Raw genomic sequence first — 13,635 nt, 5'->3', positions numbered from 1 at the left:
GTAAGAGGTTGCTGTGAACAATTTTAAATTAATAAATTTGAATATCTACACAAAAGAATAAATTCTTACAAAAATAACTACCCAAAACTCATTCAGGAAAAAAATACAGATAAGCATTCTGAAATCAAATAAGCCTCCTCCATGAGGCCTCTGTCCCCTTTACCAAAATGGTAAGAGGGGTTATCTCTGGATTGTACAATTACAAATGATTTTATCTTTGTTCTACATTTTTCAAACTATCTACAAGGGCATGTGTTACTTTTTAAATTTTAAGGGGAGAAAAAAGAACTTGGAGCCTCAGGTTCCGGTCTTTGTTTTTTCTCTCTCATTGAAGTATAGTTGATTTACAATATTATGTTAGTTTCAGGTGTAGAGCGCTGTGATTCAGTATTTTAATGGAGTATAACCTATAATTATAGGTTATACTCCATTAAAAGTTATTACAAGATAATAGCTATGTGGGCTTCCCTGGTGGCGCAGTGGTTAAGACTCCGCCTGCCAATGCAGGGGACACGGGTTCAAGCCCTGGTCCGGGAAGATCCCACATGCCGCGGAGCAACTAAGCCCGTGCGCTACAACTACTGAGCCTGCACTCTAGAGCCCGCGAGCCACAACTGCTAAGCCCGCGCGCTACAACTACTGAAGCCCGTGCGCCTAGAGCCCGTGTTCCACAACAAGAGAAGCCACCGCAACGAGAAGCCTGCACACCGCAACAAAGAGTAGCTCCCGCTCGCCGCAACTAGAGAAAGCCCGCGCGCAGCAACAAAGACCCAATGCAGCCAAAAAATAAAAAATAAATAAATAATTTTTTTTTTTTAATCCTTGGGAAAAAAAAAAGATAATAGCTATGATTCCCTGTGTTTTACAATATATCCTTGTTGCTTACCTATTTTATATATAGTACTTTGTATCTCTTAATCCCATTCTTCTAATTTGCCCCTCCCTCCCTCCTTCCTTCCCTCTCCCCTTTGGTAACCACTAGTTTGTTTTCTATATCTGAGTCTGTTTCTGTTTTGCATATCATTTGTTTACATTAATTTTTAGATTCCACATATAAGTGATATACAGTATTTGTCTTTTTCTGACTTATTTCACTAAGCATAGTATTCTCTAGGTCCATCCACATTGCTACAAACGGCAGAATTTCATTCTTTTTTATGGTTGAGTACTATTCCATTGTGTATATACGTATCACATCTTCTTTATCCATTCATCTGTTGATGGACACCTGGGTTGCTTCCATATCTTAGCTATTATAAACAGTGCTGCTATAAACATTGGGGTGCAGGTGTCTTTTCAACTTAGTGTTTTCATTTTTTCTGCATGTATACTCAGAAGTGGAACTACTGGATCATATGGTAGTTCTATTTTTAGTTTTTTGAGGAACCTCCATACTGTTTTCCATAGTGGCTGCATCACCATTTACATTCCTACCAACAGTGTACAAGGGTTCCCTTTTCTCTACATACTCTCCAACATGTATTTGTAGACTTTTTGATGATAGCCATTCTGACAGGTGTGAGGTGATATCTTGTTGTTTTGATGTGCATTTCTCTGATAATTATCAATGTTGAGCATTTTTTTATGTGCCTGTTAGCCATCTGTATGTCTTCTTTGGAAAAAAAAAGTCTATTCAGGTCTTCTGCCTGTTTTTTTTTTATCGGGTTGTTTGTTTTTTTGATATTTTTTTTTTACCTATATATTTTGGAAATTATCCCCTTGTCAGTCATATCATTTGCAAATATTTTCCATTCCATAGGATGTCTTTTCATTTTGTTGATGATTTCCTTTGCTGTGCAAAAGCTTTTAAGCTTAATTAGGTCCCATTTGTTTATTGGTTCCAGTCTTAATTCTGCCACAGGGTCTGCTGTGTAGCTTTGATTAAATCCTTTAATTCCTAGATCTAAAATTCCTATACTAGATCTAAACTGTAAAACATTTCATTTCATATACCAATTTAACATACAAGATGTATATTAATCCTTCCATTTCAAAAAAATTTGTCGTTTCTATATATCAGCCACATGCAACTGGCACTATTAAATACTGCCAGAAAGAAGGGCTATTGTTCAACTACTTTACCAATTTAACTAGTTTATAGCTTAAAACAACATACACCAACAGTGTACAACAGTGCATATTTAATAGCTGGTTTGCCTTAGAGGGTATGCACAATGCCTAGGCCCTCAAATATTTTTTGAATCAAGGATGACCAGAAAGTTAGGCTAAACAAAATTCTACTAGGAAAAGGAAACTTTCCTTTTTACTTTCTATATTTCAACATTGTTTGAATTCTGAGTTTTTCACAATGTAGATATTACATTAATAATGTTAAAACAAAAAATTGAGTTCTTTATGGTTTTTGTTTGCTTTTTGGTTTTAATGGCCAAATTGGGCTTTTGATTACATAAAATTTTTCCAGCATAAAATGATAGCCATGTTTAAATGTTCCATTTGTCTATGTATTAGCATATTCTTCCTTTTTTTTTGGCCGCGCCCCACAGCTTTCCCCGACCAGGGATTGCACCCTCATCCTCAGCAGTGAAAGCACGGAGTCCTAACCACTGGACCACCAGGGAATTCCCAACATTCTTAAAATTACTTTCTAAAGAAAATCTTGCTTCTAATCAAGAATACTCCTTTGGCTGATTTCAGTTTACCCCCAGGTGGGGCAACCACCTCAATCATGTCTTTGTCAGGCTCCTCAATTTTCAATTCCAGGCCCAGCTCAGCTATTTTTTAAAACCTGTAACTCTTAAAATAAAAAATCTCTACAGTCCAGGTATTAGGTTAATCTCTAATTTTTTCTGTATTAAAGTCGTTCAAAAGCAAAATTGTGAAAATTTTAGAACTGCTTAATAGGCACATAATCTGTCAATTCCTCTCAATACATTAATATGCATCCTTAGATTAAACCAGACCAGCAAAGCTTTATACCTGGATTGTATTCTCTTAGCTCTCCTTGTCCCCATCCTATAAAATTCATTTATCTAAATATGGCATAATGCCATTGACCTATATCAAAAAGTATTGTCAAAAACAGCCTTATAAAAGTGGTCACCATATTTACTCTAAGGATGTTGAATATTACACTAAGCACCCTTTCCATTTATTAATTTATTGGGTACTATTTTGTACCCAATAAATTTTTGTTCTAGGTGCTAATGAAATAGCAGTAAAGGGTATTGAAGGTACTCAGGTCTTTTCTCTGAGTGAAAAAAGAAGTCATTTGAAAGTTTTGAATGAGAGACTAATAAGATCTGATTTATACAGTAACAGGATCATTCCACTATTATGTTGAAAATAAACTGAAGAAGTATAAGACTAAAGGCAGACAAGGTAAGGAGACCTGCTAAGAGCCTATTGCCATAATCTTGGAAAGAGATGATGGTGTCCTGGACCAGGGTGGTAGCAGCACAGGTGATAAGTGGACAGATTCTGGATGCATTTTGAAGGTATAGCCAACAGAAGTTGCCAACATTAGATCTGGGGTGTAAATGAAAGAAAACAGTGAAATATTCCAAGGGAACTGGGGAAAAAAAAAAAAAAAGGTAAGGTAGCCATTTACTGATTTAGAGAAGGCTGAAGGAAGAGAATGTTATGAGACAGCTATTAGACATTCAAAAGGGAGATGTCAAAGAAAAGCTGGATACAGAAATCTGAAATCAGGCTGAGAAGTAGTACTTAAGGGAAGTAAACGACAACCAGGAGAGCTAAGTAAAGAAACTATTTCAATGAGGAAGAAAAAGCAATTTTACAGGACAGAAAAGGAGAAACTGTTAGAGCAATGCCCCTGAGTAGATAAGAGGGGATGGGACCTGGGATATTAATTGGGGTTTCTCACAACTGCAGCAGTATTGACATTTTAGGCTGAGTAATTCTTCATTGTGGGAAGCTGTCTTGCACATAATAGGATGTTTATCAGGATCTCTGGCCTCTGCCCACTAGATGCTAGTCCTTCCCTACAACCTTGTCAACAATCAAAAATGTCTCCAGACACTGCCAAACGTCCCAGGGGACAAAATCACTCCCAATTTAAGATCATCGGTACCAATGGAGGAACTGGCCTTTCCTGGTAACACTGACAATTCATCCATATAAAAGATGCTATGGTTAGAGTACATGATAATAATTTGAATCTCCTTCTGATTAGATCCTCCTAAGTACAGATATAGTCAAGGCCAGAGAAGACATGAGGAAGGTGCCAGCATACAACAAAACCGAAGTCATTACTCCTAGGAAAATGTCAGCATTTTGTTATTGAAATGCAGCGACCATATAAGCTATGTGTGTCTTTGAACTTAGTCTAAGCCAAAACTTTTATGTTTTGGGGGAGGGGAGGTCCAATCTATGCCCCCTTGCATAATGCCCATATAGTTTCAGGTTTCCTGGGTTTCTTCTAAAATCACAAGAGGAAAACGTCATGACTTAGTATGAATTAAATTAAATATTATTCCTGAGTGGGCTCAATTTTTAGAGGAATAGCCCTAAAGGAACACATCTCCAAAGATAATCTAAGAGGATGATATTTATGCCTTTCAAATCACCCCACCAAATTATCGTGTAGTGTTTAAAGGAGTCTGGTTCTATTCAGTGACCCCTTTATACCTAGTGTCTTCTCCATCAAAGAGATATAAGCTAACCATATTTTTAGGTGTTTAGGATGGAGGGAAAGGGGAGCATTAAAGGAGCCCTTAGCAACCATGAAATGAGAAAGTTTGAGAATAAAAGCACAGTCAATTGGTTTCACGTATTATACATCAAGTGCCAGGGTTACATGAGCTATCTCTAAGAGAAAGAAAATACAGTCACACCACCTGTGAAAGTTGCACCTGCTTCCCTGCTTCCTCAATAACAAGTCCTATCCTGTTATATCATAAATTAGGGTTCCAGAGCAAAAATAAAATGAAAAAGGATTCTACAAACTCAAAAAGATTGAAAACCCTAAAACTTCTATTAAAATATTTGGTTTCCAAACTTGTTTAAAAAATAAGCCACAAGCTAGAAGAGCCTTACTGAATCTGAATTACAGATATTCTCTATTATTATTCCCTTTTAAACACTGCCTTGCTTTCTATCACTGAAGGAAATTAAATTGGTCAGGCATGACTTGTTTTTCCACTGCGCCATTACGGCTGTAACCCAACATCCTATACTCTTTTTGATGATTAAATAATGAGACTCTGATTTGTTCTAAAAGTTTCTCAAGATCCAAATTAAGATACTGATTATAATTTCTTCTTTTAATTGAAGTATTTACATACTTACAATGTTGTTAGTTTCAAGTGTACAGCAAAGTGATTCAGTTATACATATGTATGTATACATTCTTTTTCAGATTCTTTTCCATTATAGGTTATTACACGATATTGAGTATCGTTCCCTGTGCTCTACAGCAGGTCCTTGTTGTTTACTTATTTTATATATAGTCGTGTGTATGTTAATCCCAAACTCCTCATTTTTCTCCCCCCACCCCCACTATCCCCTTTGATAACCATAAGTTTGTTTTCTATGTCTGTGAGTCTATGTCTGTTTTGCAAATAAGTTCGTTTGTATCAATTTTTGAGATAATTTCTAAAGTCATCCTTCAAATACTCAAAAAGCTAAGAACAGAAAGTAAAGGAGTAAATCTATTTAGTGGGTGGATGAACACCATCACCCTGGCCCATCTCCCACTCCGCACTGTACTCTGACAGTACCATCTACCAGATACTGAGGATACAATCATAAACAAGAGACTCCTTCTCAACTGTGAGTCCGAAGAAGAACCACTACTTCACAAAGGCTCTGCATGGTTTAATCCCTGAGCCAGAAAGAAAGTCAGGCTCCCTGACTGTAAAGTCTGACCAACAATCTTGTACATACATACAAGTGGCGGGGCACAGAGACGCTAGACCCATATCCTCACCATAGTCACTTTATGTTTCTGGTCCATTTTCTCTTTTGCTCCTTGGAAATCTCTAGAGAGGTCTGTATAAATGCCATCCAAGGTCTGAATAGTTAAAGAGAACCTAATTTAAGAACCTCATTTTACAGATGAAAAACCTAAAAAGTTTCAGCGATTTGGCCAATGTCATATAAGTAGTTGGTCTCTGACTTCCCATTTCTGAGGAGGCATTATTTGGGGTTACACCAGAGTTTCAGGGTAGTTGCTAGGAGTCTTCTCACTCTAGAAGGCAGGCTAATTAACAATCTACCTAGGGACATAAGTAAAAACTTATAGAACCTCATATTCACCTACAGGCTGACACCAAACACAAGGCCACACACTCTAAAAGATATCAATTTAAATAAACAAGAAGCTACTCTCCAAGAATAAATGGGCCAATTTCTCTTGGGAAACAAGCCCGTTCTAAATTCTTCACATCTGTCTTTCCCTTTATTCTCAGCATAGGATGTCAATAGGTAAAGTCATTATACCTATTGATAACCAGCCAGTACAAAAGCATTTTTCTCTCCAACTCTCCAATTCCCCTGGCCAAAAGTGATCTCTTATTCCTTCTGAATTCCCACAAGAATTTAAGTGCCTCACAATACCACACAGCTGACCTGCTGTGGTTAAGTATATGTCTTAACTCCCCTAGTAGATAGATTACCAGTTTCCTAAACTTTTTTAATAAACTCCCTGAAATCCGGACTATTTTTTTGTTGTTCTTTTTATTATTTTTTTTAACTCCACAGAGCCACAGACATCCATGTGTTCAACAAACATTTGTAAATGTATAAACAAGCTGATTATTTTCAAAGTTCGGTGTTGCCATAATTCTAGGACTAGAATGTTATTATGCTACAGTAGAATTAAAATATATCTAAATGCCCAAAAAAAGAGTTAATATATGACATATATAACATGTAACATAACATTATCTTCTAACTTTTAAATGTTTTTTCATTCATTTCATTCACTACTAGAAAAAACAAAAACAACAAAAGTCAAGAATGTCAGAATACAAATATATTTTCCTAAAAAGCTAAGGGTAATGTTTGCAAATCGTATTTTTCAAAATTCTAACAGTATTCGCTACTTATTAAAGAAGCCCTGTGGGTTTTTTTTTAAGTCCTGTGTTTTGTTTTGTTTTTTTAATCACTTTTGTGAAGGAATAGTCACCCAATAATGTATCCTTTATATCACACCACTCCTTGGCTTTTGTTGTTCTTACCATCTAGAAATGCCTAATACTACTCTGTCTTTCCAAGTGTCAATCCTCCATGAAATCTTTTATCTTCCCAACTACATGTGATCTCTTTCATCTGACTTACACTGTAATTATGTACATCATTTTTTATCTCTGCCAGTATATTATAAGCCCCCTGAAAGTGGAAATGACTTACTAATTTTTGTAAACTTTTTTCATCAATGTGTTGAATTCATATCAGAATGGAGTAACATCAACTGCCCCTATATGTCTGAAAATATAGTCTGTACCCCTTGGGTGAAAAAAATACTTTAATTATATTAATAATCATCATGTACCATCACTATTTTAATTAATATTCTAATGCTTACAGAAAAGTAAAATAAAAAAACTAAGGACTATTTTCAGAAAGTAATAAACAACATAAATAAGGAGAAATTTAAACTATCTGTTGCATTAAGCCTTAAAACATCCACTTACCTGTAAGAAGGTAGTTGGAAATGTCTCGATGGCAAAATAAACTACAACAAAGCTCATACATCAACCTTGGACTACCTGGGACCTGACTTATTACAGGATAACAATATTTCCCAGAACTTAGATCTTACATTGAAAAGAACAGAATGATCAAAAGGTGATATTTATACGACTGTATTTATAAAATTACAATTGAGTGTTTTAAAAAACTCCTAACTGCCAAAACACAAGTGAAAACCATCACATGCTAGCACTAAAAGTGCTAGCACTAAAAGTACTCATCACTGGGTTTGTCCACTACCAACTGCATCACCATGTCAACACAGTAGAGATCGTGCCCTGACAACATAACCAAGCAGACATTCACTGCCCAGCCGATCACACCACCACCACCCACCACCTCCCATGAACAGTGCAATATATATATAACAGACTGTTTTTCAATTACAATGTCATGAACACTTCAAAATTCTTTTAGAACAATTCCTTTTCAAAAACTTTGCTTATAGACTCTGAAATAAATGATCTGCCCTATTTTGAAAAGGTCCTCAGGTTACCACTGGCTAGCTCCAAGACAGTCTTACCTTCTACACTGGCCATGTCTAGACCTTCCCCACATATACACACCCTTCAGAACAAGAACCCTGACAGGAAAGAAACATACTACAGAGAAAAGCCCACCAGATGAGAAGTCACAAGACCTCCATTCCAGTCCTGGCTGGGCCTCTTGTTAGTCATCTGACCCAGAAATAAAGTTTTTTCATCTGATTGCTATACAAATCAAATGGCACGCTCTACATAAAGGAGTTTTACATTTTTTTTTAATTTCATTTTTACTATACTAACACAGGCATTGAAATAATTGTTAGCTGATTCCTGAGTACTTGAAAACAGCTTGTTCTCATTTTTTTCAAGCAACTCTGTTCTTCATAGAGTCCAAAAGGTCATTTCTAGTTCAAGGCAAAATTATAACTGGATCAGTGCATTCAAAACTAAGATATTGGGACTTCCCTGGTGGTCCAGTGGGTAACACTCCATGCTCCCAATGCAGGGGGCCAGGGTTTGATCCCCGGTCGGGGAACTAGATCCCACATGCATGCCACAACTAAGAGTTCACATGCCGCAACTAAGACCAGGCACAACCAAAATAAATAAATAAATATTAAAAAAAAAAAACTAAGATATTAAAATGAGATGGTGTGCAACATAGGTGTGTAAATGCCAAAGGGCCAAAATAATCAGTGTCACAGGCAGGCATCCTAAACCAGGTAAATTTTGAGTCATTATTTGGGAAAACAAAAAGCAAGGATTCTCTTGTTGCAACATAAAAATGTAGGCTAGAGTGAGAAGACTGATATGTCTACAGCAGAGGGGCCAAGATGAGGAGTATATATAATCAAATGTAAAGTCAAAGATGGCAGAAGAATATGACAAATTTAAATTTCACACCACAGCTCTTAGAAACAACTACATATTCTTCAGCCAAGAATGACATGGTGAAACGCTATTTGAAGATTATTATACCAGCAGCTGTGTGGAGGATGAACTGAAGTGATCAGAGATGTCAGGAAACTAGTTTGGAAGTTTTTAATATTAAGTAATACAAATAAGGTTCTAAAATAAGCTGGTAACTAAGGACATGAAAAGGGGTAAATCTGGTAGTCACTGCAGAGAGTCAGCTAGATTTGGTGACAGGTTGAAAGAGGGAGGTGGAAAAGATTTGAAAATGATTCCAAGGACCTGGTCATGGGCGGCCTACAGCATAACCACACCTGTGCAGCACTAATGGTTCTGGCACTGGCTTTTCCAGGCTGCACCTGAACCTGTTTAGCCCTATATACCAGCCTCACAATGAGACACCACTCTACCTTAGATGGAAACAGAAAACTACCACGACCATAATAGCGTGGAGATAACCCATAAACCAAGATTCCAGATTCATTTCTTGATGGAGAAAGCCTGTTCTTCTAACCCTGGGGAACTTCCTCCCCACATACACAACTAGGGGAGAGGGAAATTTCTTCTCTCTATGCCCCCCAAATTGTCTACACACTTGAAGCCCAAGCTCAACACTATATGGATCTTTTAGGTCACAAGTACACAGAACACAGATAACACCATTGATAGGGATAGGTGTTAACAATATAAGTCAGGCAAATTATATTTTTTAAGGGTTCATTCTAAACTGGTACAAAGCCAAGTTGATTACATTTAAAATTAAAATGGCCAAAAAGCAATCTTATGGGGTTATTTCTAATGTATCACAATGATAGATAAATTCTGCTCCTGAACGCACTGTGCTACATAATGATTCTGCAGTTTTGCAGGAGCTTTTCTTATTTCTGCAGCTTTAAAAACATGCTACTGGAACGCAGACATCAGATCAGAGTGTTTCCCTTGTCTAAAAAGCATACCATTATGCTATTTCCAATTTCATCAAGGAGAATGGTTATTAATAACAATGTTTATTTAATCGAGGTCTAATTGTCTACAGTTCCTTCCGAGGAGGACCATGTCTAAATTTAACACAAAAAAGAAACTCATGTTAATCCATGGGAGTCTCTCTGTGGGTAAATGAAGCTCTAGAGCTTGGTTTGAATTGGCTATACGAACAACATTCCATTCTCAAAAGGATTAATCCATCCAAGCTCCGTGAGAAACATGTCTATTTCATCCAGATTTTTAAGAGGTTCTAACACATTATCGTTTACATACACTTTAATCTCACAAACAGGAAAAACAGTCATAAAATTTTCACATTGCCCTATCTTTAAAACAAACCAACCAGCCTACCTTGCAAACGGATTAAAATATTATCTAGGGAGGTTACCAAACCGTGATCTCGTGATAAGTAAGAGCTCTCCAGGCCACTGTCACTCTAATTATTCCATTCTAAATTTCTCGGAGGCAGAGAATGAATTTTTCCATTTTCTTGTTGGGATTAAGATTCTGCATATCAGAAGGTACGGAGGGCTGGGCTTAAAGCCACCTGCTCCAGCGGCTCCTCAATGCCCTAACACAACGGGCAGGGGGAGCCAGGCGCAGCATCGCCTCCACGGTCCAAGACGAGACAAGACCGAGTCTCTGCGCCTCCATGCCGAGAGCAGGTGCGAAACGGACGCAGGTGCGAAACGGACGCTCTGGGCGTTCAGCGGTTTCACCTTCCTCCACCGCAGACCCGGGGCCATCCTAGGAGAGGAACCGTCTGGTGCAGTCACCCCCGGGGCCCGTTTGCTGAGGGCGGACAGTGCGGTGGATTCCTAAACCTCTCCCCTGACTGGCAATTTCCTACAGCAGCCGCAGGAATCACAGTCCCACGGCCCGCCCCGCTAAATTGGGGTGCAAAGGGGACTCGGGTGGGGCCTACCAACACCTCGCAGCCTCCCGGGGAGCCGTGGGCCGGGGACAGGGGGTCTTGGCCCCCGCGTAGAGACCGCGGTCACTCCCCCTTGGGCTCCCGGACACCGCTCACCGTGAAGGGGACATCCTCGACGCTGCCCACGGAATAGCAGTTGTCTCCAGGGTTGACAGCTCCGGTGAGGACCTGATGCAGATGCATCTCCGGAGCCCCGGCTGGCCAGGCGAACGCACTAGAGACTCAACGAGCCCCGCTCCCGGCCCTCCTCCGCCCGCGAGAGCGCTTCCCGCTCCGCCTCCCTCGGGACCCACCCCGCCGCGGCTCGGGCTTAAGGCCTCGCCCCCCTTTTGCCTTCCCCCCGCCTGGTCCCAGCCATGGGAGCTCCTCGACTGCCGCCGCCGCCGCCGCCGCCGCCGCCGCCGCCGCCGCCGCCGCCGCCGCCCCTGCCGCCGCCCGGATCGCCGCTCGGCTGCGGAAGTGCCCGGATGCTCCCACTGCCTGCCGCACCGGCGCACAAATGCGGGAGGAGGACAAGGGTGCTTGTGAAGTGGGGGGAGCGGAGGGGGAGGGGCTGGGGAGCGCGCGGCCGGGCGCGTGCTGGAAGGGACGCTCCACCCGAGGGAGATGGGCGGCGCGCGCGTCCACCTTCGGGGCAGCGTCGGTCGACTGGAAGGGTAAACCCCTCCTTCCGCTGCTAAACCCTTAGCTCAGTCCTCCCCCGCCCCGCGTTTGCGCGTGCGCGCGCAGAGGTTTCCAGGGCAATTGCGCGCACCGCGCGGATCCTTGTCCCGGGATTGCGCGCGCAGAGGTGCGGGAATTCCCTTGGAGCCTCCAGGCTGAGGCCGCTGGGGGCGGTCGCGGGGGTGGCCGCAGGGCGGAGCGGAGGTCGCTCCGGGCCAAGCTGCAGTCCCACTCCGGAGACGCACAGCCAGTAGGCTTCGATGAGTCTTTAATCCATTACCAAGTATACTGCATGATGGTCAGTGCAGTTGACTTCAGGAGGACACCCGTCAGCGGAAAATTCACCTCGGGAAATCTTAGATCCCTTAGGGCTTTTTTCAAGTACAGTGCATAAGATATTTTACTTTATGTAAACAATAAAAACATCTTGCAACTGTGTAGAGAAGCCGTACTCCCCTAACAGCAGATTATTTTGTTCCCACCTTTTGTGACGGTTGTTCTAGACAGCGAAAGGGCCCCCTGGAATGAGTGACTCCTCTAGGCTCTTTTTTCATTCGCGATGTCATGGATTCTCGCAGAATCGCCGGATTTTTCCAGACTGCTAACCTTTGATACAAGGATCAGATCCCTGCTCCAGTTCAATTCGTCACAGGGCTTTGAGCCTACACTGTGTGTGATTAAGTCACTGGGGCAAGGAAGTAGAAGGGACTAAGTTACAACTATCTATAAAAACAGGCAGAACGCGAAAAGTGTTAAGATTGAGACACAAAAGTCTATGCACCACAGAAGAGGAAGAATACTTTTGACTAAAGGGATAGGTAAAGTGTTATGGAGAGGCTGATATAAACGCTGCATTCAAATAGAGAAAATAGCCTGAGCTAAGGCTTAGAAGTGTAAAATGACAGGATGTGTTAGAGGAACAACGATTAGATTAATGTTTAAGGCTGAAGATACATAGGGTGAGAAAAGGAATGGTAGTTAACAAGAGATGGATACAGCCAAGAGGTAGCTTGTGGCCAGCCTGAACATGTAGAGGCTTGAATGCTCCACTAAGAAGCTTAGATTTCATTCCCCGTGCAGTGTGTGGGGGGGGGGGGCAGGGAGGGGGAGGGGGGTCCATCAAATGCTTCTGAGCAGAAATGTATACACTCAGCTGCTTTAGGAAGGTGACTCCGCATCAGTGTGAAGAATATTTAGAAGAGTGGGGAAGATTGCAGGCAAAGACCTGGCAGAAGTTGGTAATCTGCTGAGTGGAAGAAGGAATCAAAGATAATTCCCAATGACCTAGGGCATTTTCATTTTCATTTAGTGGCATAATTGTTCCCCCAGTCACCCAAACTAGAAACCGCAGAGCCAATTTCAGTCCCATTCTCTCTGTTGTCCATATCCAAGGATCCCTTTTCGAGGTCCCTAGTTCATGCCCTTCATCATCCCTACTGCCCTTTACCTTCATTTAGACCTCATCATGTCTCATGTAATTACCCTAAAAGCCTCCTAACTGGTTTGACTGCCTTCCAACTCTGTGCTCTCCAATCCATCCACAGCTCTGCGGCCTGAGAAACCTTTTCAAGGGAAAAATTTCTCTGCTTAAAATCTCCACTCCCTACAGCTTCTGCCTAATCTTCCAGTTTTATCTCAGACTGTTCCCTCCCACCCACTACACTCCAGCCCCACAGAGCTATTTGCTGTCTCCAAGGCATACTGTGTTCTCTTAATCTTCCCAGTCTTTGCTCTTTGCTCTGTCTGAAATGCCCTCCTTGCCCTTGTTGATCTGACAAACCACAATTTAGTTTAAAAGTCACGTACTCAGTAAAACCTCTCTTGTCTAGCCCCAAACACCTTGAGGCTTCTTCCTCTTGAAACACACATATCACATAGCAATCTAAGTGTGGGTTTGTGTCTGTTTCTTCTACTAGAGTTGTAGATATTTCAAGTCAGGATCAGTATCTTATTTTCTCTGTGTCCCGGGTGCCTGAATCATAG

At 40.9% G+C, this 13,635-nt stretch overlaps 1 protein-coding gene across 1 annotated transcript in view; it reads right to left on the bottom strand.

Annotated features, from left to right (window-relative positions):
- DMXL2 (Dmx like 2) overlaps positions 1-11,231 on the bottom strand; it is a 146,694-nt gene extending 135,463 nt beyond the window's left edge. Inside the window, exon 1 of the mRNA XM_061180318.1 lies at positions 11,086-11,231. Within this exon, the coding sequence (XP_061036301.1) occupies positions 11,086-11,172 (87 nt within the window). The 5' untranslated portion in view covers positions 11,173-11,231. The remainder of the gene's footprint in view (positions 1-11,085) is intronic.
- Positions 11,232-13,635: the final 2,404 nt, after the last annotated feature.

Source organism: Eubalaena glacialis, chromosome 2 (genome assembly GCF_028564815.1).
Source record: "Eubalaena glacialis isolate mEubGla1 chromosome 2, mEubGla1.1.hap2.+ XY, whole genome shotgun sequence".
Classification (NCBI taxonomy): Eukaryota; Metazoa; Chordata; class Mammalia; order Artiodactyla; family Balaenidae; genus Eubalaena; species Eubalaena glacialis.
This window is presented reverse-complemented; position numbering and strand designations above follow the sequence as displayed.